The sequence below is a fragment of the Apostichopus japonicus genome, chromosome 9 (genome assembly GCF_037975245.1).
Source record: "Apostichopus japonicus isolate 1M-3 chromosome 9, ASM3797524v1, whole genome shotgun sequence".
In the NCBI taxonomy this organism is placed as follows: Eukaryota; Metazoa; Echinodermata; class Holothuroidea; order Aspidochirotida; family Stichopodidae; genus Apostichopus; species Apostichopus japonicus.
This window is the reverse complement of record NC_092569.1, coordinates 23,598,084-23,623,233: the sequence shown is the minus strand read 5'-3', so window position 1 is coordinate 23,623,233 and position 25,150 is coordinate 23,598,084. Positions and strand designations below refer to the sequence as shown.

The 25,150-nt window shown below is 36.1% G+C and overlaps 3 protein-coding genes across 6 annotated transcripts in view; 2 read left to right on the top strand and 1 right to left on the bottom strand.

Moving 5' to 3' along the window:
• Positions 1 to 23,106, top strand: part of LOC139973029 (fibrinogen-like protein A) — a 141,235-nt gene extending 118,129 nt beyond the window's left edge. The window contains exons 1-5 of one of the 2 annotated variants that reach the window (XM_071979376.1): positions 18,768 to 19,013; positions 20,126 to 20,171; positions 21,037 to 21,200; positions 21,975 to 22,242; positions 22,659 to 23,106. In XM_071979376.1, coding sequence (XP_071835477.1) covers positions 18,933 to 19,013; positions 20,126 to 20,171; positions 21,037 to 21,200; positions 21,975 to 22,242; positions 22,659 to 22,912 — 813 coding nt within the window. In that variant the 5' untranslated portion in view covers positions 18,768 to 18,932 and the 3' untranslated portion in view covers positions 22,913 to 23,106. Of the gene's footprint in view, positions 1 to 18,767; positions 19,014 to 20,125; positions 20,172 to 21,036; positions 21,201 to 21,974; positions 22,243 to 22,658 lie in introns of those variants that run through there. The other variant, XM_071979377.1, reaches the window with a different exon arrangement.
• Positions 1,155 to 16,581, top strand: LOC139974015 (fibrinogen-like protein 1). The gene is made up of 7 exons (XM_071980926.1): positions 1,155 to 1,300; positions 4,995 to 5,040; positions 5,526 to 5,695; positions 6,053 to 6,332; positions 6,689 to 6,819; positions 15,028 to 15,292; positions 16,194 to 16,581. Exons 1-7 carry the CDS (start codon positions 1,220 to 1,222, stop codon positions 16,460 to 16,462), a joined length of 1,242 nt encoding a protein of 413 aa, XP_071837027.1. The 5' UTR covers positions 1,155 to 1,219; the 3' UTR covers positions 16,463 to 16,581.
• LOC139974016 (uncharacterized) lies at positions 10,233 to 14,006 on the bottom strand. Of its 3 annotated transcripts, none has more exons than XM_071980927.1 (4): positions 13,604 to 14,006; positions 12,514 to 12,678; positions 11,149 to 11,267; positions 10,233 to 10,637 (listed from the first exon to the last, which is right to left on the bottom strand). In XM_071980927.1, exons 1-4 carry the CDS (start codon positions 13,637 to 13,639, stop codon positions 10,553 to 10,555), a joined length of 405 nt encoding a protein of 134 aa, XP_071837028.1. In that variant the 5' UTR covers positions 13,640 to 14,006; the 3' UTR covers positions 10,233 to 10,552. The 3 variants fall into 3 exon arrangements, with proteins under 3 accessions (XP_071837028.1, XP_071837030.1, XP_071837029.1); XM_071980929.1 differs by having other exon boundaries at positions 10,238 to 10,637; positions 13,772 to 14,005; XM_071980928.1 differs by having other exon boundaries at positions 10,240 to 10,637; positions 13,810 to 14,005.
• Positions 23,107 to 25,150: the final 2,044 nt, after the last annotated feature.

The following is a 25,150-nucleotide window of genomic DNA, read 5'->3' as shown; positions in this document are numbered from 1 at the left end:
GCTATATATACGCGTTCCTATTAATATATATATATTAGATAATTGTTTAGTGAATACAACCAAGAGCTACATTATCTGTCGTTAAAATCATTAGTAAGTGACACCGTAGGCCATCACAGTATCATACACATATAAGTATTGTTATGATAAGGCTTACAGAGAATTGATTCGACATAAAGGACTCTGATTAAAGGTTTCGATATCAAACAGGATATTACGGATGTGAATATTGATTGCAAGAAGGTTGTTATGATAACAATTTTCTGTATTTTCTTCTAGAAAAAAAGAAAACAATCACTTCTCGGAGATATTTAATGGTAAAAGCAATTAAAAAAGAAAGCAGCAGGCAAGATGGATCGATGGCGTGAATTGAAAATAAAACAGTTTGGATGGTTATTATTTCCTACATTGAAGTAATGGGATATCGACGTTTTCACTCAGTTAACATATGGTCAAAATACACGTTTGGCTATAATTTCCATATCACATTATAAACAACGCGATGTTAATAGAATGCAATACATACAACAGCCGTATATTTACCACATTTTATTCTACTTTGCAGTATCAAGTTTAACAATATTTGTTGTATTTATGTATATTTGTAAATGGTTTTAAGATATCAAGAATAGTTGCAAACCTGACTTTTAGTCAAACTTGTAGTGAGTCTGTTCTCCTGATCGTATCCAATTATAATTTCTTGTACTCTCACGCATAGTCTTGAACTGTCCACCCTTATACTCATGCTGGCGGCATTTCGAAAATCTAGAATATATTTTAGTACAAGATAACATAATCATACATGCACTTAGAACTACTTATTATTGAACAAATTGCTTTCTTGTTAAGTTGAACGGACAATTAAAGACACCGTAGTTATCATTTCTCTTAATGCTACAATTATTATTCGATGATATTTCTCTTAGTCAAGGCACGCCCCATGTATATAGTCAGTGCGAATTTAGCCAAAGATCACGTGATTGCGTTTGTGTCCGGGTTCTGACAACAATTTCCTTCTATTTCGACGGACGTTGGTAATGACCATCCCTATAAAGAAACTCTATGGAATTACACATTCTCACCATGCTACATCTTATTTCCATAAAGTGACAATGTGTTCTTCCGTACATATTTTCTTTTCTTGACAATGCCAATTCTTGTTTGAAGAAATTCCATCAGTCGACTGAAGACGAACGACAGAACAACAACGCTTTTCACAATGAAGATTATGACTCTTGAGCAGAGAGTTCATTTCCAAATATTGTTTTGGATAACAGGTTCGCTTTTGTTGCAGTTAACGGTGAGTCCTGAATATCTGACATGGTTTGTACGAAATTATTAAATTATTAAAGTCGTATAAAAGGTGGTAAAAACTTGATTGAAACTTTTAACAGATGTCCCTGCTTTGCAAAAAGCTATTTCTGACGTCTTCATCATTTTTAATGAATATGGAAATATTTTTAACTAATATTTATAAATATTTTTCCATATTTAAATCTTAAATCACAAATGCTGACTGTTAGGACATTTGCTTTTTAATGCAGTGAAAAAATCAGATGCAAATGTCCAGCCTATTTTATCTTGCATTTAAATAAAATTTATAACTACTTTAGATACACCATAAGTTACTAGAAATACTTAAAACAAGTCTTAATGCCACGAGAAGAAAATAGTACTGGTTGATATGAAAACATTCCACACGGTGCTTTCGCGTTGAAACGTGGCAAGCAGCACTAACGTTTTAATAAGTTATTAAAACATCTATATTTACCAAAACAGATATAGCAAACGTTTCACTAATATATTTTAGAAGAAAAATATATAACAGTTAAGTTATTGTTAATAGTACATTATGCTCTCCTTAACCAACTGAATATATTTGGGTATGCTAAATAAGAAAGCAACAAATCGTGCAAAGTATTTAAATGTGGTCTTAAAGAACCCGATATGTTTGAAATAGTTTTCTAGCCCTCAGTTCTCCTATTAAAAGTGGAATAAATTTGCCAAATCACCAATTAGTAATAATTTACTCTCTTTCCTTTAATGGTAAATGTAGCATCCTTTATACAACTTAGAATATCATGAAATATTTACTAACAGCTTGAAAAATATTTGGTAACCGAGGATGTATGAAAACGACGAGTTTGAACGGTAAAGAGAAGCTCCTTCCAAACTAATAACCAATAAGAAGGATTTTTCTACAAAGATCAACACAAGCATGTTTACACATTAAAAGTATCGTGCGCAAAAAATTGTCTAGAAGAAGTTTAATCATTGCATTACATACCTCTCTTTTTCTATATTAAAACGAAATTAGCGATTTTTTATGGAAATATACCATTAACGACATGTTAATGGTATATTTCCATAAATTAACGACAACCATACCATTAACGACATGTCCCTACAGGGGATTGAATCCTTAGGTAGCCGCCCTGACCTAGTACAAATCAGCAGAGAGAGGCTCTAGATGCAACGCCTTCGCACCATTCAACCTCATGGGCTGAACATTCAGGAAGGACATGACTAACGTTTCTTCTGTCCCCCACTCCTTCTCCCCTTGTCCCCCCCCCCTTTCACTCATCCTCCCATAGCTCTCTTCCCCTCTTTTTTTCTCCACACCTTTCTGTCTTTGTCCCTCTCCAGTTTATTCCCTACCCTGTTCCTTTAATCCTCTCTTTGTTCCTCCACTGTTTATCTCCCACCTCTCCTCTTTCCCTGTTGCTTTCTTCTCACCATCCATTGTCCACTTATAATCCCCTTTCATCTATCTCATTGTGTTCACCGTGCTCATTAACCTGTCTGTTTTCTGTGCGTGCTTTTGTCCCTTCTGTTACTGTACTTGTCATTTAGCCTCTGAAGAAGATACTAGGATCGAAACGTCAGGCCAACTTACTGTTACACATTCTATTACAGAGGCTCTCTAGTGTATAAGCAGTTTGCTAACAGTTTTATTTTATTTTGAAATATATAATACTTAGATATAGTTTCTGAAAGGCTTTTATCACCAATCGTTATTTACTTGATTAAAACCAGAGACATTTGTAGAACCGTTCCAACAATATTGGTAAAGTTGGACGGACGTGATAGGCTTAAGACACCAATCCTGTATCTTTATAGAAACGTGAAGAATAAAACAATATTTCTGGATTTGCTCTAAGTTTCAAAGCAAATTTGATCTGCCTTGGCGTACGGTAATTTAAAAGAACCACTTCTTTCAATCGGTACCAATAGTTTTACACGCTACAATAGAAACAAATACATATTCAATTTACTTTATTACGTTCCACAGCTAACATCTATTGTTTTGTCTTCAAGTAAACGAGTTACTTCAGACAATTTGAAGTTATTACAGATACCGATCGTTAGCATTGAAATCCATTACGTTTTGCAAATACGCTTTCGTTTTCAACTCATTGGAACATAATAATTCATTCCTTTGCTAGTTTTTAGTTCTTTATTGACATTTATCAATGTACAGAATAATCTGGAATCATTTACAAAGTACGAGTTTTTTTTTTAATATACGCAACAAACAGCAAGCGTTACTTCAGTTATGTACTTACACTACAACGACAATGAAAATCCACAATTAAAAGACAAAAGACAGTCTAGTCACTTTAACTTCTAGAGTTTCTTGAGTTTATTTCGTTTAGCAACCTTTGATTTTAAAGTCCCTTCTTTTAATAGTTTCGTACTTAATGTACAAACTTTTCTTTGGGCATGTCAGATTTCTTGCGATATCATTGACTAACATAAAATCTGTCCTGACATAACCTGTATATCCATACTTGAAGCTTTCCATTGTACATTTATATGGCGTTTAAGTTCTTAATTGCTACGAAATCTCATAATGTAAAAGTTTAGTCCAAAGATACAAGATTGCACTGAAATGGGGAGAGAAAAAAAAAAAACTAAGTTTTTTTTTGTCAGTCTTACTGCGACATCAAACATTTTGGTTGATCCTTAATCGCGTTAATTTAGTCTAAAACTTTCGACAACTTTTAGCTGTTATTATCTCAAAAATGGCTGTACAAGTCAGTTACACCAATGCGTAGATGACTATGTTGCCATTTTTATCAGTCAAATATAAATTGATCTATATACAGTTGTTCTATTTAGGTATTTTACGTGGAAAATGAAACAGACAGTCAAAAGTTTTAGAGATTAGGTTTCAAACCAAAATTTAATAATGTCAGCTAGACTTAACACATAACTAAATAATATTGAACATGTAAATTTATTTATCTCATGACTACAATCCCTGTAGAAAATTACATGTCTATAGACATGGGAATATGCCTTTGCGAGTTCCTGTGGCCCTAAGATCGTTGAAGCTGACTGGTATAAATTAGGCTTATAATATAATATGCTGATGAATATATTTAATTTTTTAATTTTTCAACTGCATGATCTGCGCCTGCACTTATAATTTATCCCTAGTTGTTTGCATTAAGGATGATAATTCAAGTAACCAGTAAAAGTATTTTTCGACACTGTTTAATTTCACAGAAATTAATATACTGTATTAAGGAAATATATAACGTGTACATTATATTGCATACATCAATCGCGTAGTCTACGTATTGACATTGTTGGTCAAAATTTGTTGACAGATGTAAAATTAATTTTCAGTTTGAAAGAAAAATCAATTTCTTTTACCTTAGTTCCATATTGCTGACTTAATTAATAATTGCATATTTTTCATTCTGTATTTGTAAATATTTAAATGCTTTTTTTTTCTTTAGGGAAGTTTCTTGTATATACTAAGATAATCCTTTTTTTTGCGTAAATATTACAAATAATTTGCAAAAACTTTGCAATGTTCTAGCATTTTTCTTACTTTTGTTTCTTCCTCAAATTACTATGGGAACAAAGAACACTGTATATTTAACTTCTGGGTTGTTGTTCATATGTTCTTATTGGAGATAGAAATACCTTTTTTTATGATAAATTACAACTGTCTTTTACAATTTTTCTCTCTTTGCACTTAGTCTGCTCAGCCAGAAAACAACCACGAGACCACCAAGCAGACTACAGGTAAAATAATCACGATCGTAACACATTTTGTTAAAAATAATTTGTTACTGTTATAAATAGGAGTCAATGTTTTAGTCAATTTTGTTTTAGAAGTGGTATAAGAAACTCAAACATCTATATTTATAAAGATATTGGATATATAATTGGTAAAACAATTTTCAGCCTGTGTACAAATACACAATACATATAAAGTAAAATTGAAGTAAACTCAAAAATAAAAGTTCTTGATGATATTTTTCAAGTTTGTTTTAGAGAATCCATAATGTATATCATGTTTCTTCAATATTTCTATTGCTTTGTCAAGATCAAAATACGTAGTAATGTACTAACATCCTTCAGAAGGGGAGGGTGTGATGAATGTATCCAAATAAAACTGCAGTCACTACAACTATGTATCAAACTTGTTAGCCTCTTAATTGTATTAGAGCCCTAGTTGGGAAGAAACCACAAACATTATTATTACAATTTTTTTTTTGTTAATCAAGATTCATCCATTTTCTTCTACCAACAACCCGGGTTCCCCAGAGACTGTAAGGAAGTCCGAGATCAATGTGAATTAAGTAATTCAAGTGGAATTTTTTTAATTAAACCAGACACTTGTGTCGAACCTTTCGAAGTATATTGCGACAGTTCTCATGATGCCGGTGGTTGGACGGTATGTACCTGAGAGCAATATTGTACAGTCATTCCCGTTTTGCCATTTGGTTTACTTTATGCGATGAAATAACTAACATTTGATGGGAGAAATACTTTTGAAATTAGCTTGTTATAATGTACATTATTGTTAGAAATAAAAAAGTGTTTATAATTGACTGTAATCTATACGAAGTGGTCTCTTCAGACTAATAATCCAGTTGTTTGTTGCGTGTTGTGTGTATCTAGCGACAAACCCTAAAAAACTTAAATATGGTAGTGGTATACACATGGACAAAGTTGTCCTAACGTAGAGTAATGCTACACTTATTATTAATCGTCTGAAAGTTACGAGTTCTCCATACAATTTCATTGACAGGTCATTCATCGTCGGTTTGAGAATGGATCGGTTGAGTTTAACCGTAACTGGGAGAGTTACAAAAATGGCTTCGGCTTTTTCTCTCACGAATTTTACCTTGGCAATGAGAAAATATCTTTGCTGACCAATCAAAACAAATACGAACTGATATTTGAGATTACAACTTCAAATGGTTCTACATTTCAACAGTCTTACGAGAACTTTCGAATTGGGGATGAGTTTAGCAACTACAAGTTAGTGAGCCTTGAAAGAAACTCTGGAACATTATTCCAATTCTCTCGTAAGTCAACATTCTACATTTGTCTTTTTAACTTAAAGAAGTCATTTTTTATTTTTTTTTGAGAAGCCTTTGTCGAAATTCTTTCAAAAGAGATTTAGAACTTTTCTGAACGGAACGTACAACTCTCGTTTAGCTTGAGAGCACTGTCCTGCTTTTAATGTATAAACAAATCTGACCCTATCTTTCAGCACAATTAAGACGTTCATGTTTTATTTAAAATAGCACAATTAACTCTTGTTTTCTGGACTAACTACAAAAGGAAGCAAACAATATGAAAAATTTGTTTTTTTAGAATAAAATATATCCCGTATTGGACTTCTAATCAAACAATCGGTTGTATGTTTTGTCTTCTACAGATTTTGTTGATTGTCAAGACGCATATACCTCTGGCTTTATTGATAATGGAATCTACAAGATAAAGCCGAACAACTGGCCTGGATCAGCTTTTAATGTTTATTGTAATATGACCGACGGAGGAGGATGGATTGTGAGTAAATGATTACAAACTTCTTTCATTAAAGATTTAACGACAGCAGTTTTCTCTGTTGATGTACTCAAATGGTAGTTTAGGACTTATCGATTCATCTCATTTGGGGGGGGGGGGGGGTTATGACTATAATAACGAGCAACAAAGATTATGTATTTTACTGCTGTGTTTTGGAGATTAACCTTTTCTTGTTAATGACCGATGGTCCTTTTTTCAGTTCCCTTTTCTTCGTTTTTCTTCATCAACTTCACATTGTGTTGAAATGTAGCGAAGAACTATGGTACACTTTCTTACGTTGGATGGGACGTTAAATGGCGCTTGAAGGTTAAATGGATGCATAAATAAGACGCTTCTCTTATTGAAAAGTGTTGGCCTTAAAATTATAATCTTATAAATATTGCATTTGACATGAACCACTATTTCTTCAATTAGCTCTTTCAAAGAAAACACAATAATAACTGTTACAACTTAAATTCAGTCTGCTTTTCAGGCGCGTATCCAGGATTTTCTAACCCGGGGGGCGCGAATTACTATCTAAGCGGAGCGCCACCATCAGTTGGCGCGGAGCGTACAAGAAAATTTTTGGTTTTGATACCCCCCAGATCACCGGAAATGGCACTTCTCGGGCTTGAAAATGAGCAACCAGATGTAGACTTTTGCCTGAGAACCAAGTATTTCCCAAAAGTTTTTTTTCCATCCATAACCTTTTTGAAGATTGTCACCAGTCACACATCATGTTCGACCTGATTGCATGTCCTATGGATCATTGCTTTTGTAGGTGATTCTACGTCACGGCCCACAATATCCGAAAGCCCGACTTTTCAAGGTTTTAAGCCCATTATTTGTTGAGAATTTGAAAATTCACATTTCTCGTGAATAAAATCACTTGAAAACATACCCATAATGTTGCACAAAATTCAATCTATGGATAACCAATATAGAGAAACCTCCTGCAACCTCTAACAGACTGGTAAAAGTTGCACGAGTAGAGGAAAGTATGATGAATAATGTTGGTGAGGAAATTTTGGAAAATTCAGACAGAGTTAATTTATTGGTGTAGAAATATTGCAACCTCTTATAATGGCTATTGTAAAACTTGGTTGAAGGAACAGAAAAATAGCAGATATTTCCGATATCAGGTATATATCGAAACCGAAGACTACACACATAGGCGTAGGTCCCGTAGGAGGCGGGGCTGCAGCCCCCCCCCCGCAACCAATTTTTTTTCGGACACCTACTGAAAGAAAAATAAATAGCAATGAATAGCTTAAAAATGATCTCCGTGGTAATTAAAATAAAGTTGTAAGCTTGGCCGACATTACTACTGTAAAAGAGAGTTTTGACATAAATGGATCTGTATGGTTTTTCTCCATCTACATAAGGTATTTGGTTGTTTACATTAGCATTTGGCGGTATACTGTGCAACTTTCACGTACCGTGCGGTACACGATGCCATGCAATATAATGACCGATGTTTGCTTATATGATATTGGCATCGATACGTTGAACGCGCGAAATTTTGGCTTTTTTTTCGGGCAAGTCATTACAGCCCCCAAATCCAATTGGGCTCCTACGCCTTTGACTACACACATAGACAGTTTTTGAGGCTGTTCATCGTGGAAAATGCATTTTATTGCTCACTGATATGATGTTATATCTGCTCTTTGCTTTACAAATTCGAACAGGCGTGTAGCGAGTCATTGCCTGTAGGCAAACTATCTAAGCGAAGCGCCACCATGAGTTGGCGCGAAGCGTACAATAAAAATTTTGGCCGAAAATGCCTCCCAGATCGCTGGAAATGACACTTCCCAGGCCTTGTAAGTTGCATCTAAGCATTGTCTATTTCGAAATTACTAGCGATGTCATAAAGAAAATTTGCTCGGGGGGGGGGGGGCGGTCGCCCCCTTTCCGAAATGTTCCCCGACGACTCGGTCGAGTTCAAGACCAGCCACAGTTGGTTCCATATAGCACAATTCTACAATTGTTTAAGGCGTCCATACACACACACGCGTTATGATAGACCATATATAGTATTTATACACTCTAAAAAACAAAGTGCTGAAAACAGCACATAGAGTGCTATTTTACAGCACTTACCAAGAGCCCTATGAGGGATTGCACCCTAAGTGCTATAAACAGCGCTCTCAAAGGTGCTAACCATACAAGCACCTGAAAAGTGCTACAACAGTCCCGCACTTTAAGTGCTACCACCAGCACTGGAAAGAGCAAATATAGCACCTGTAAGTGCAAGTCCTAATTAATCTGTATCACTTGCAAAATATGGAATGCAAAGGGTAGGTCAAAACACAGCATCTCCTGACTGAAATAAAAGAGAACACATTTTTTCTTTTCTTTCTTCCTTTTATTGCTTCCTGTACTTGAGAAATAAAAATTCATAAGTTACACTTATACCAAATAGTGTAGACGGATTAGATTAAGTATCTCAGCAAACCCTTTGGTTACTATAAATTTAAGGCTGTTGACCAGAAGTGCTAGAGTATATCCATGCATAGTGTTCTAGCCTAACTTTATGTTTACATTTAGCCATGGACGTTACAATTTTCAAACATGATATTAATTTTCTGTATTAGTACTGAGTGATATTTACAGGAGATGGGACTATGCACCCCTAAAATTCAGTAAAATCCAGATTCCAACTGGAAAAGATCTCAGATTGGACGAATTAAATTTAAAAAAAAAACATTTTTGACCACCCAATGAGGCTTTGTTCCCATGGTCCCTTATTTTGGACAACACCTTCAAACCTATTCACTCCACTCTTTTAATTAAGTCAAATGAAAATACACCAACTTGATCCCCAAATGGGGCAAAATTAAACTGAAACATAACACTGAATAACATCTAACAGTCTGAATGAATGTTTTAAAACATGATAAAATTAACAGTGACAACACCCAATCAAGACTAAGTTAGGTAAACCTATGCTCCCGAAGGGCGAGCAAGTACCTGACATATTGTGAGTCATTAATTAGTAATGAGTAATTTGTGTGAGTGGCTGTGGCTGAGATCTGGTGCAAGCAGTATCCCTCCCAATTTTATAAGCCCAAACTTAAATCATCAACTGTACAACCTGAATAACTGGTCAAAACCTGAATTTATCCATCGTAACCAGGTTCATCTGGAGATGATTTTAGAGATATATGTGGGTCTAAGTTGTGTAGTGTTCAGTTTTGTATTTGTTAACCATGTGTTGTAGGCCTTATATTTCTGTTAATGTCAAAAATCCAACTACACTTTATATAATAGGTATATACTGAGCTCCAAAGGATTACTAGAATTGAAACACTGATCCCAAAGTAAAAACGTACGGCATGTTTTTCTACTACAAAATGGCCAATGCAACTTAAGAAACGTTCAGAGAAATCTTGAAAGCGATTAATGCTAGTAATTAAAACGAATAAATTTTAAGACATGCTTGCAACAGACTTTCCTTAATGCTTTTTAACTAAACTGTGAACAGTCTCTACTTCACATTTTGCAAGCAATCCTTATCTCCTTAACATGATTACTTATCTTTTGACCTGTTAGGGGTATGCCATACAACACAGTTTGGATAAAGGTGTAGAAATCTGTGAGCTGCACCGCATATGCTACATTAAAAACATAATGAACTTTCATTAAATTATCTGTAGCTGCTACAATTCCACATGCTTGCCTGGAAACAGGTAGGGCAACTCCATCTAGAACTACAAAAAAAACTGCTGCAAGTCAGTCACATTGCTTCCAATGGCCAAGAGGTGTGGCTATTTACTGCTGAGTTGGCTTTTCCTTGCATATTCTTCCACATTTGTTCCGATCTAAGAAGAAAATAAATTAAGCAAGCATTAATTTCCAAAATAGTGCCAATTTCTCTAGTAATCTCTGAAAACTTCAACTAGTCCGGGTGAAAATTAGTTCACATTCTGCTTGCATCACTAACCGTACTATTATGTATCTTGCCTGAACTGCTGCCTGGCTAGTGCCATATTTTAACCAAATATAAAATCCATGTTAATATCTAACCAGCTAAAAAGATATGCAGATATTACTTGATATATAATTAAGGGTTATCTGGCTCAGGTATAGAATAGTCTACATTGACCCACATCTGTATCAGATAGTTTTATGTGGTTGACTCTTATCTCCTGAAGGAAAGACACATTTAATAAAAGCACCTACCTGGACCGCCCAGCCCAGATTGAGCCAAGGGGCTGAGGTCTAGAGGACAGAATGTCAGCACCAATATCCCCTAGGCTCAAATGGTTAAAGATTGATCACTCTGCATGAATTTTGGCAGATCTTTCCCACTCAACACACAAAACAACTTACTGGTTGCCAGGCGATGAAGTAACGGACATTGTCATCTCGACTGCATTTTCCACTTTTCCTTGTGTTGAAAGACGGCAATAGGTGAACCAATGCAAAGAGACCGTACATGGATGCATGTTCTAAAGAAGAAAATGAAAAGTTTCTTAATAATGAAAAACATAAAAACAGATTACATATCTCAACAAAACAGATGTATATGTCAACAAAATAGTGTGACGTGTCAGTTAGTAATTGTTTGTTCCTACTACTTGCTCTAGAAATTGCAATATACAAATTACACATAGGCACTGCATGCCAAAAAAAAAAAACATTAATCTGATATACTTTTATGTCCACTGAACCCAATTACATAGGCCTATGTCAATTTCACAGTCATAGGTCTTTTCAAAGTCACTAAAATAAATATGGTGGAAGACTGAAGGATTTCTGGGATGCTTCTATAATTGAAATTGGTTAGGCCAGGAAATTAATACTTTTGCTTATTGAATACACTGTTGGATGGAGGAAACTAAGGCATCAAGTGGTACAGTAACTCGTATAAATGAATGAACCAAGCAAGTGGCTATACAGGTACAACCCTACACCACCAGACCTACAACATTGGTTCTAGAATGTTTCTAGAATAATAACACACCCCTCCACCCACAGCGCTTTAACAGTACGTGGCTCAAGAAAATTTCCTTCAGTTTACCCTTACTCCACAGCTGGAAAGAAAGCAAAAGTGAACAGGATTGCCAGCTTAGTCAATTTTAGTGCATGGGCCTAAGAACTGGCTACTGGCTAAATTTTAGTTATAACCTTTGATCTGAAATCTGGATACAAGTTTTAATCCACTGATTTCAACAATTTGCGAGCAATCTGATAATGATCTGGCTATTTTTGATTCACACGCTGCAGCCTGAATTGACACTTAAATGATCTTTGACCTCAATTTTTGGATACATTCGTGATGGGTCCCCTCCCATGGATCAGTTTAGCCAAGTTAGCTTCAGTACTTGAAAATTCACATAAGACTGCAGGAGATAATACCACTTAATGAACTATCGTTAAACAGGTAGATGCCCACCAACCACATAAGCTCCCACCAGCTTCTATGGTGTCTGAACTTAAGTCTTCTTCAAAATCTAGATTGGAATGTAATTCAGTTTCGGTTTAATCACTTTCATTCATTTCTTCCATGTATGTCTAAAGAAAGTTGGGTACCAGACAAACTGTTAACAGCATTGCCACTTTTCTGTACATGATTTTACCTATAGCATTCTTTTAAAGAGCTAACATACCAAATATTCACTACAGAAAACTTGACTGAACTTACATAATGAGAGTCACATGACTACAAAATGTTAGCACTTTTTTGAAACATACCCTCAGACTTTTCTGTTTCTTCAAATTCAAACTGAAGGTCCCGCAGAGCTGAGTTGGTGAGTACATGCTATGTACTTCCAAATGAAGCGGGAATGTTCCCCCCCATTTCATCAAAAAGTTATTGGCGACCTGATCTCCATACATCTGCTCAAAGTCTTGCAAAATCTACAAGTACAAGAATAGAACAAGAAAACATGCAATGAATCTCAAAACATGTCAGGTTTCTTTCATTTTTCTGCAAAAGCTCGAGTCTATAAACAGTTTCGATAAAAAAAAAAGCATGTTTAAAGTTTCACCGAAATTTGTTTCAAATTAATTGGAAAATTTAGCCTACCTATAATCTTTCACTTTTCATGAGAGAACATCTTAAATGAAGCATATTTACGTTGGGAGTCATCATTTCAAAAGAAAAACATACTTATAGTAGGCCTTCCTTGATAGGTGCCAACAAGGCAAACATTAGGGTACACAACATTAAGCGATGCATGAAAAATGGGAAACACTATGAAGGTCAAATAAGAATAGGATGTATACAATTACTCTGATCATTATTTTATGTTTACATTTACTTTAATTTTTCTTTAAACCTGAATAATGTATGACTGTGAAGTATGGTTTGTACTTGTACTTTGTAGGCTACTTCATTTTGTAGTCGGCAATCACACACAGACCTTACACTGCAAAGTAACATTAACAACACCAACATTAGGCCTGTTACCACAATAATGTTAGGCCTAGGCTAGGCTACCACAAATTCAAAGCGTAATATGGAGTGGCAGGCCTTCCACAACGTTCTCTTGTGGTCGTCTAGCGGCCATCGGCTCATATTCTTTAGGCATTGGCATATAAACCAATACCAATACTTTTTGCATTGGGCCTGCCTCTCTTATACGTTAAGACTGTGATGGCCACTTGTGCAAACACAGTAGACTGTAGTACCAGTAGCACACCTTAATCGAATCACCATTGGCGGCCATAAAGTTAGGCCTTATAAATGCTACAATAAGGAGGTAGGCTAGGCCTATAAACGCCCAATCATAAACTTGGCATAGCCTAATGTTATATCAGAGCGCATTTGGCATTTACATACGTGAATAGACCTATGAAATAAGTGGTAGGCTACCATCACTAAGACGTCGACAGAGGAATTATTTCAAGGGAATTCCCGACGTCATCAGCGAAGCTAGGTTATTGAAAACATGAATGATCACTCAAATTTCATAAAAGGTCGCCATATCAGCTTTCAAATATTCCTTACTCTGGTGAATATTCACAGATTTCAATTCAGAAACTTACGTCTGCCGGTGGAACGTTCGTCAGTTGTCACGTCTAGCGATGCGATATGCAACTATTTGGTTATAACCAATAGCGTTGTTGCATGTTACTGACGTCACCGCCTTCAGCCAATCAAAAGTTAATACGAAACTTTCAGCACTTAATAAGTGCAGTGCATCACAACTACGGCGATAGCACTTTGGATGGTGCAAGTTATTTAACACTTGAAGGTTGAGATACTAGCTCTTAAAGTGCTAATTGATGACTAGCACCGTGTTGGAGCTACTAAATTAGCACTTCAGTTTTTAGAGTGTATAGATACATTAGTGAGAGAGGAAAAATGGAAACGTCAAAAATGGAGTTGTCGATGTAAGGGGTAGGGTGAGGCGCACACCCCTTCCGTAATCCTTGATCTGTCACTGGCTACCTGTGTATATAATAGGGATCAGCGCTTTAACTATGACTGTTCCTCTTTCTCTTCCCGAGGTCTTGGCGTTTATCTTCTACTCCCTCCTTTCTCCTTTTTCCCTCTTTTTTTCTTTTTCTTTTCCCTTCCTTCCTCTCCTCCTTTTCTTTTTTTCCCCCTCCTTTTCCCTTTTTTCTTCTCTTTTTTTCTCTCCTCTTTTCCTTACCCGGGGGGCGCGCGCCCCCAACGCCCCCCCTGGATACGCACCTGCTTTTGTTAGTCTAAGAGTTAATCCATGCAAAACAGGTCATAAAGATTAGAAACACTAGTCTAGTTTCAAAGATAAAGTGGCATACTTTCCGTTCTTAAGGAAATATCGTCCCGTATAGGTCAACTTTCAAACAGAGTCAAGTGAGAGTTTTATGTTAGTATAATTGTAGGTAAACATTTATTCTCACAATATGTTACAAAGATTCGATCGGTGTTAATATATGTGTATGTGTGTGTGTTTGGGAGGGGGGGGGGAGAACACTTCCCCCTAAGAAAGTTATAAAATAAAACAGCAAAAACACATGATCTTTTGTCAGACACAAAGTTGACAGTAAGATGGGTTGAACAGTATGTAAACCGATTTATTAGTTTATTTTTTGGAAGGTAAACTAGCTACATCGAAAACCCGAAGTTTGTTCCCCTTCCCAAACTATTGTTTTTTTTTTCTTCTTCATTTCGCGGACTTTTATATATGTTTTATCTGCTAATAGACTAAACAAATAGTTCCCTCTGTAAGGTTAACAATTCGCGCTTTTTCCCCTCTTTGCTTTTAAATTCATGAGGTCGTTCAACGTCGCGTTGACGGAAGCGTCGATTTCTACCTCGACTGGGATAACTATAAGCAGGGCTTTGGAAATTTAAATTCCGAATTTTGGATTGGAAATGAAAAGCTGCATTTCTTAACGAATGCAAAAAGACAAGAAATACGAATTGATTTGGTGAACAGGAATGGAGCTCCATACTTTGCCAAGTTTGACCACTTTCGCATTAATAACGAGACGGACAACTACCGCTTATCAGTAGTCGGAACTTACAGCGGAACAGCTGGTTTGTAACACTTACAGTTTACGATTACATATTTAATTAATATAGTTCATGAAAAAAGAGGCTGTTCAAGAGTTCAGAGTAGGAGGGGGGGGGGGGCAAAAACCTCGATGGGCATGGAGACATGTGATTTTGATTTGAGGGAGCAATATGGATCCACGCCCTTGCAAAGTGACGATCTTTAGTGTGCAAGTTCATGCAGCAGTTATTTCTGTTACAACATGTTGGCAAGTTTGACCTTTCGTGGCTATTTGCATTCGAATCTTCTTGTGCTTATAAGAATGGGCCAAAAAAGTTTTAATATCAATTTAAATATATATTATGGTGTTTTCTGATCTCATTCGGATTAAACATGGGACAACCCAAAGCTAATTGCTAAGAAAGAAACAACCAGGACACAGGGGGTGGGATGGGATTGGTGGTCCCAAAGTTGGATCAGAATTTAGTGTGGTTTTACACCCATGCAAATGAGTTAAACTAAAAATGAAGAAACCGAAGTCAAAACCGGTCTCAGACGTCTACATTGCCAAGATGTCAGGTAATATTAGGTTACTCATATGATACAACGTCCGGGGGCTTCACCATTTTGGACTTCAACGGGGATTGTTAATAAAATCCGTTGAGGTTGAATACCTCTATGTTATATATTTCTGTGCTTCAAGAGAACAACAACACGTGCAAATGCTGCAGCTGAAGTCCCCGTAAACCCAGATAGAGCTTAGCACACATTCCAGAGAACATTTCGAGTAAATTCTCTTTATGATATGTATTGTTTTCAGAAAATGCAGCTGGCAGAGACTTGCCTAAGGATGTGGTTTTGACCAAAGGATGCGGAAAATGTTCAGCACATTGCATTTGTAACTCGGATATTTATTTATTTCATATTATATATTCATATTAACAGATTCTAGAAGCAATCCTGATGGTTACGCATTGCGTTATCATCTGGCCCGCCCGTTCAGCACCTACGACCGTGACAACGATCCGTGGAGTGGCAACTGTGCCATTAATCGACACGGAGCTTGGTGGTATAATGAATGTGCAGCTTCTAACTTCAACGGAGAATACTTTGGACCCCGCGACAGTTATCGAAGCATCGAATGGGAGACATTACCAGGAAGCATCTACAATATCCAGTTTACGGAAATGAAGATTCGTCCCTTTGCGGGTTAAACTGGTCTATGCATTTTCCGAATCTTCTATATTAAATCTGTCTGTAATGGTCTTGAAATCTTAAACCATATTTCAAATCTGTGAAAATTGTTTAATGAGAAAATAAATCAGTAACTGTCGACCCGACCGTATCAGCAATTTCTTAAAATTGATCTGAGCGACGAAAGGGCTGGGTTGAGTTGAGGTGTCGGAGTAGGGTTGTGTTGGGTTGGGTTGGGGTGGGTGTGGGTGTGGGAGGGTATGGGCTGGGGTTTGGTGTGGGACGAGGTTTTGATAGGTAGCATGAGAGGTACTGATAATTAATCTCTGGAAATAATCTTCTTTGACCCTGGAATAATAATAATATCATTGAAAGTGTAATAGTTTCAACACTACTGTGATCATGATGGTTATAATTTTCAGCCTTTGTTGATTTAAAGGTAAACTGAAAGTTCAGAATAACGTTTGATGGAAACAACGTTCATAGGGTGCAGCAAATGTAGAGTAACAAAACACAGTAACATTTATTAAATAATAACAATTACATGGTTTAAATTGAACGAACTCGGAAACTGCCTTAAAGCTACACTGACTTACCATACGTATCATCTTAGATGAGCAGTAGTGTAAATCACTTGATATATAGTGAACTACCCCCTACCGTCCCCTACCTCCCCCTACCTCCAAGAAGAAAATGGAATTGATTGCGATCCATTTCTCGTAATAAAGTCTCACAATGCAACCATTACTCAGAGCTGGTACAGTTAGTACTGTTCATATCCTGTAACACATAATATACTGTGTTACCAGCCGACTGCACAATGATGGAATGCTTGCCATGGAAGTCGTTCTCCGTTCGGCCAGTGGGCAGCAGAAGATAAGATTAGATGTGCATTAGTGAAGTAGTGATTGTGTCAAGCATCTCGATAACAAGTCAACTACACACCCTCAAGCCTCCCCCTTTCGCCTCCCTCCCAAGAAGAAATGAGTTTTGATTGCGATCCAAATCTACTTAACGCAAGTGTCTTAATTGAGCAGCTGTGGCATGAACCAATCATAACATCGTTGGAAAGAAATGCAAATAATATTCCCGAAGAATGACAAAAATGTACAATAGACGAGAGATCTTCTCAAGGTGTGTAATTACTGTTGTCATGACTTTTAGCAAATGTTCGCAATGCTACAGGGCTGTCTTTCGATCTCAATGGGTGCATTGAATGTACACACGCGGTTTTGAACTACGAAACCATCAGTCATGCGATAGCAAGTATCATAGTTAAATGTGTGTGTGTTAGTAATTCATCAATGATTATTTCATTTAGATAGAGTTAAATCATAGCTCAAGGTACGTTATCCTCAGTCAAGGTAGACAAATGTGACTCGAGATACAGACTACACTGTCCGTGTACACTTACAAACAGCTTACTAAGCCATATCTATTCTACAGTGGTACTGCTGATAGAAATACATATATATATATATATATATATATATATATATATATATATATATATATATATATATATATATATATTGGTCATTTCTATGAGGGAATGACTTTTTATCTTAATGACTTTTTCTTGGTAATCCTTCAAGTGTTTCCTTTCGCCCTACTTATTTTCCTATTATCAACTGTACTTTCTTGGAGGGCTCTTTATATATTTGTTATTACGAAATACCTGTAAATGATCCGACAACTTCCAATTGATGGGGTTCAGGAAGTCGTTCAAAGTTCCTGCAATTGAGATATCAGATCTAGCTTCAAGTTTACACTTGTCTTTTAACTTTGATTATAAACCATTACCACTGAAATGGGAAAAATTCGGTCCCCAATCTCTCAATATGGCATCCAAATAGGCACTGCAACATTATAGCATTTCTATTCGAATTAATTTAGAGCGTTGCCCTTCAAACAACACGACTACTCTAGACGAAATGATAAAGTCATGAAATCATATCATCTAAATGTAATCTTCAAAATTTGATAGATATGTCACGATTTCAAGGACTTTTACCCCAACTCAAGCAACACTATTGGTAAATTGATATCATTTTCGAGAATTACAACCTGAAATAAACATCTCTCCTAGTCACTCATCTAAATGCAATTGTAACACAGATTAAATAATGGATAAGATGCCCAATATTTTTTTTTGTCAGCTTAAAATTACCGTACAAACTTTGTTTGCGTGGCGCCCTCTATTTGTCTGCATTCGACCACTAACAGAGTTGTGCAGTTTAAGTCCTCCAACTCTCGCTACTACAACTAATCCGTCCGCACGTGATTTCCTGTTATTACATTCTGTTTAAATGTTCCTTGTAAACAGGTCAGCAGTTTTTACTGCAATCAATAGATATTCTACCATTTTCATAGAAAGACAGTTCTCTGTTAAAGACATTAGAAGTAATCCCTACAATTAAAGCTACGGTATTTAAATTCGATGCTTTTAGAATCCGCATTTGAATTGCTAGAAGAGAGCTGACTACAATCATGGCGTTTCGTCGAGTTTTCGTTTACGTTTTGGGCATTTTGCTGATTCATAATGTTAGTTGCGAGTGCCAACATCGAAGGGTAAGTTAAAAAAGTCATGAGGGCGAAAAATAATTTACTCAATTGTGTTTTGTGGGAAAGAGGGGATGTGGGGCGGGAAAGAGTAAATAGAGAGGAACGGAAGAGGGAGTAGGAGGTGATGGACGTATTCTATAGCTAAGAGTTAAAAGCTGTAAATACAACCCAATTGGCTGACAGATCCATGATAACTGCAACGGTGATGCTAAATTCTGATATTTATAGGAAATTTCAGACATAATGGTGTTGTATGTACCACTTAATTTCAATCTAAGGAGACTCAAACCCTAACTTTCATCTTAAGTTTATCATTGAGGTATTTTTTGTGAGGAAGATATCCCCTACATATCTAAGAAAAATCGTGATTCATTCGGAAGAGTTCGGGAGAGTTTAAATGAGTGATATCATATTGTGAATCTGTGATGTCATAGTACCTCTAGGACCTGGATCCTGTTACTGTCTCATAGTATTTATTTTTATATTTTCAAGGTGTCATCATAACAGTTTATATACCAACACCAGTGCTTTTATGAAGTCATGTTTAGACTTCCAATATTTCAGACTCAGCAAAACTTGCAAAACTCATCTTTATGACAGTTAATAACGAATAACCATAATGAAAATTAAGTCTTTATCAAATCTTCAGACTTGTGTGTATGAAAGGAACAAATGTGATTAGAACACGCATTCGTCTACTCTATATTACTGAAATATATTGAACTTGTGATTGATATTAATTTGAAAATCTGTCTCGGCGATTAAAGGTTCGAATCAAATTCATTTATGATCGCGTAGTAACCTTTGTTTGGTAGAACAAAATGCAGAAGAATTGTTATTTTGATTAAATTACAATCTTTTTCTGAGTAATTCTCGGCCCGATTAGTTAAACTTTCCTACGAAACATCAGAAGTTGTCTGAAACATTACAAGTCATGGAGTAAAGTCACCATGCCATTAGAGAGAAGCTTTCATTTGGCTGATATCAAGAAAACAAAATTGACTAAACCCTGAACTAATGTTGGTTTATATTTTCGGAAATTAATATTAACTGACAAACATTTTGATTACTATTAGTTTCTATTTTTTTTTTATCCCTGTTGAATTCCATACATGTAGAGAAATGTGGAAATGGCTGAAGATGGGGATCTCACTGTCAGTACTGGTTAGTATTGCGATTAAATCCATGTTAAGTTATTTCATGTAAATTATCGTTTTTATCTTAGTCGCATCCTTTATCGAAAAACAGAAAATCAAAAACAGCAAATCAAGTTCTTCCCTCCTGCGTAGAATGTGCACATGAGATGTCAGCTTTTGTTTATAATTACGTCATAAACGTTTTTCTTTCCCCAAAACCAGTAGACCAAGATTAGCCAATATTTAATGAGAATGATTACATTTGATACTGTCGTTTAAGTATAGTTACTTCATTTGAAATTTGTAGCTTAATTAGCGATCCACCGACTTACAATAAACATATATTTTGGACTACACTGAGATTTTGAGAAGTCAGTTATTGCGGATTCGATATAAGTTTAGATGAATATAAATTTAACGAGATCAGTGGTCAATGCTTGGATCGTATACTAAACGGGTTCAACACACATTAATGTAGGACTGGGAAAGACATGGGGATGTATAGGGGTAGGGGGCAGGGATTGTTACCCCTATCGAAGCAGTGTTTTATAAAAGAAAATCACAACAATAATTTCAAGGCAAAAACATTTAATGTTATTTAATGTTACCAAAATTCAATGAAATCTACCCGGTGACACACTATATGAGACATTGAACAATGTAATGCAACGAACATATGAATATGTATACAGCATGTACCTTATACAGGTATTCAGAAACTAGTCTTTATAGTCTATATTAGTCTATGTATTATATATAAAAACTGAATATAAAATCCAAGGACTATTTAGGTCAAATTTCACTCAATAATGCTACTAAACAAAGATTATTAGAAAATTACTCACTTCAGTCATTGATCAGCTTACGCAATCACGTCATTTTTCAATTACCAGGAAGCGAGTACCCGAGAGATTGTTCTGAAGTCCGTGACTATCTCATGAAGTTCTCATCAAGATTTTCTACTATGAAGTCTGGAGTTTATCTTATTCAGCCGGACGATGCTCTAGAACCTTTCCGTGTATACTGTAACAACTCGATTGATGGAGGGGGTTGGACTGTAAGTTAAGTTGAAGAATTTCTCTATATTTTGTTCGTCAATTAGAAGGAAATCACACTAGCGGAACCAGCAATATATGCAGTTAAACTGATATAGTTTTATCAAAATTAGTTTGATCAAGCCACATGCTGACATGAGAGAGAGAGAGAGTGGGTCTGAGAGTGGGTTTGTGTGTGGGTCTGAGAGTGGGTCTGTGTGTGGGTCTGTGAGTGGGTCTGTGAAGTCTACAGTTAGAATCCCTGTATAAACCACCTCACCTGCGCCTTTCCATTTAAGATATTGACTTTTTGAATAAATATGCTAAATTCCCGCAGAGAATGCTCCTTTCATGAAACTTGCTGATGACGTCATTTCCTAAATAGCTGATGATTCCATTCCATTCTGAAAATAAGGCTTCCTCATTGACCCGCGCTCCATGGCTGTAGTCTCTGACCAACCACTGCCTCTATCCCTTGAGAGTGTATGCCATGACGATTAATGATCTCAAGGAGCGAATCAAGAAAAAACTCCTTACAAATGTAAACCATAAGTAGGAAAATGTAAGAACAACTCAAACTAAAGCACTGGTCAGACTAAACTCAAACGAAAGCACGGGTCAGACGGCAAAACATTTTCCTATGCTGTAAACCCGTTTAAAGTACGCAAGAATTTATACATAAGTTATTGATTTCAACAACGAGTAAAAGTGATGCAAAGTTGCAACCGTATACTTAAAATGCAGCTTTAAGTTTTCACTTTTATTCAACCGCCTTCTCAATAAATCGCATTCGACAGATAATCCAGCGTCGCGTTGACGGGTCCGTAGATTTCTTCCGTAAGTGGTACGATTACAAACATGGATTTGGTTTTCTGAACGGGGAATTTTGGTTAGGTAACGACAAAATCTCTCTCTTGACGAATCAAAAGAAGTATGAGATTCGGATTGATATGAATAACCAACACGACGTTCCTTACTTTGCCAAGTATGATCGATTCCGAATCAGTGACGAGAGCAGTAAATACAGACTGGTTGAGCTCGGACAATACTTGCCGGAAAGTACATGTTAGTATTTTGTTCTACTCAATACCTTTTCAAAATATATATGCTTAAATATTTTCGTTTTATTTAAATATGCAATTGAGAACGACGGAATAATTAATATATCGATAAGAATAGGAATTGAGAAATCGGTAAACAATAAGAATGAAACAATGTCTTATAGAATTGAGGTTGGGACAACAAAAACTAAGAGGTGGTTTTCAACTACCAGTGTGGCATATTTCTCTTTTCCATATTAATTTCTGGCACAGGAATAACAATATAAAGAATATTTTACAATTAATTTTTGTATTAGATTAAATTTAAATATATATTTTCAATAAATATATGCAATTCTCTCTGCATATATATAGATTGATCACGTACCTATACCTAGTTTTGTTTATGGGTTTAATTCTTTTTTTCATATTTGGTTACAGGTACAGACTCATTTGCAATTCACAGAAATATGTCCTTCACAACTACCGACAACGATAATGACAAACACGGTACTGGTAATTGTGCCTTGTCACAGGGCAGTGCCTGGTGGTACAACCGATGCGACGAATGTGATCTCAACTCTCGCTATTTCTTTCGCACTGGTGACTTTGTGGATGCTTGTATTGAATGGACTGGCCTTCCTGGGGGAAACTGTAATCTGAAATTTACCGAAATGAAAGTTAGACCTCTTTAAACTACACCCCACCACCGCCCCTTTTTTCATTCCTTTTTGGGCGAAAAATTGATTGTACCTGACAGTGTTCTTTATGCTACTACCGAGCAATACTCGGGCTTCTTCTCACATATGGTACTTCACCAAACTCTGTGGTGCCTTTCTCTTTCTTTTTCTCCATATATATCAAAACAAATACACGTGATCAACTTTAATATTTACATTGCATATTGGTTTTCTTTCTGTATTACTTTAGTAGCACTGTGATCAATAGTACTATACTGAAGTTGATATTATGATTGCAAAGATCCAACCAATATACGGCATCCTTAAGTTTCGTGAGGCCATGGGGTATCTTCTACACCCACTTCCCCACCCCTAATCCGGTGCTTTCTCATTAAGGTAACGAAACATACCATGGTCTCTTCTCTACCTCCTCCCTCCTCCCTGTGTCATTTCTGTTTTGCTTGGCAAACACCAATAAGGCTGATGTTGTTGTACGCTGCTAAACTCATTTATTACAGTAATCAACTATAGAGCTTATACAAGCAAGGAAAATCGTTTATAAGTACTGAATCACTACAACAAAATATTAAAAAGGAGCAAAGAAATTGTCATTGCTAGAACTGGATTCGAACCAGTGGCGTTTGGATAACAGACACAGCGCAGTACCAACTGGGCTATCCAGCCCTTAGTTGTTTGAAATGCCCACAGCTAGTTCTTTGATGTGGGTGCCAGTCAGAAGCCGCAGTATGTTGCTACCGTTTAACAAAGGATCACGCCTAAGTTTCTGTCGGACACGACCGAAAAAGAGGCAAGGGAGATATTTCAAGAGAAATTCGGCTTTAAATATATAGTAATTGTATATATTGCATGGTCATATAGGGAGCTCACCATCTAAGGGCTGGAAACTGAATTTGTGAAGCGGTGTGCTTGTAATCCAGCGGCCACAACCCCGTTCCTAGTAGCCATACAAACATTCTTTGCATATCCATTGTCTAAAATTTCAGTCAGTTTGTCTTTTATAAATATGTTTTATAAAATGAATCATTCCCTAGAGGAGGAAAGTGGCTACATAATTACAGATAGTTTGCTTGCACATTTCATTTTCCCCTCGATTTTATTATGAAAAATCACAATACACACACTCTAAATTTCTTCGGTAAATTTCCAAATCCTTCTCAGTGGATCTCCTCATTGACTCCGGGCCTTGGGGAAACCAATTATCCCCTCTCGTCAGGTCTTATCTCGTGTTTATTCAGGGTATAAGATTGCGTTTCAAATTGTAAAAAAAAACTGAGACTACCATCCTCTTTGCACTTTGTGGAAATATTACCTTAGGATCAATGACTTCATAAATATCATTTCATCAATTTTGTTTAGTACAATTATGTGGTTCCACCGACTCCTATTGCTAACAATTTTGATATAAAATAACTTATTTTGAAATCGTTGATTGGATATGAGTGTCTGTTAAATATTATATTTGATAGACAAAAAGCATGTAGAATAACTTATATCAAAATGAGACCATATTTATGTTCTATTGACACAAACATGAAGGTTGAATCATTTACCTCAGAATTTTTCGAAAAACATTTTGTGTTAAGCTCATGATTTATTTGATTTTCCAATTGCTAGAATAAATTGTTAACATGGGAAAAGTTCATTCTTTAATTCCTTATTGTTATAAGAGGTTTATTTCCATATAATACATATCCAGGCACCCGGTACACACATAGAACACAGCTACCTACTGTAAATCTTAATGTTTTGTACCAAAGTATAAACTTGATCTACTATAACACTATAGCATGTGTTATTCATATTACAGTAAGAACTAAGGATATGTGTAGTCCCAACGAATCCAGTTTGAAGCATTTGTTGGGATTACACTTATCCTCAGTTCTTGCTGTTAATCTACTAGCACATACTACCGATTTATCATATTTATCAGCACGATCCAGTTTCTACTGTGGTACAAAGTTTTAAGATTTACAGTAGTTACTGTAATCTCTGTGTGAATCGACTTCAGGTACGGCAACACACTCAATTACTTTTGACCATTCACCAGTTCACAACGGCAAAGTCTCAAAAGTACCTCTTTTCATAAATTAGGAGTGCTGTATTTTTTAACGAAAAGTATCTTTCCCCATACATTTTCTTAATGAAAAAGTGCCGTTGTGTTATTAAATTGACCTTTCGTTACGAAATTCAGACAGTTGTAACACGAAATTGTCCTTTTAAAATCGGTGAAAT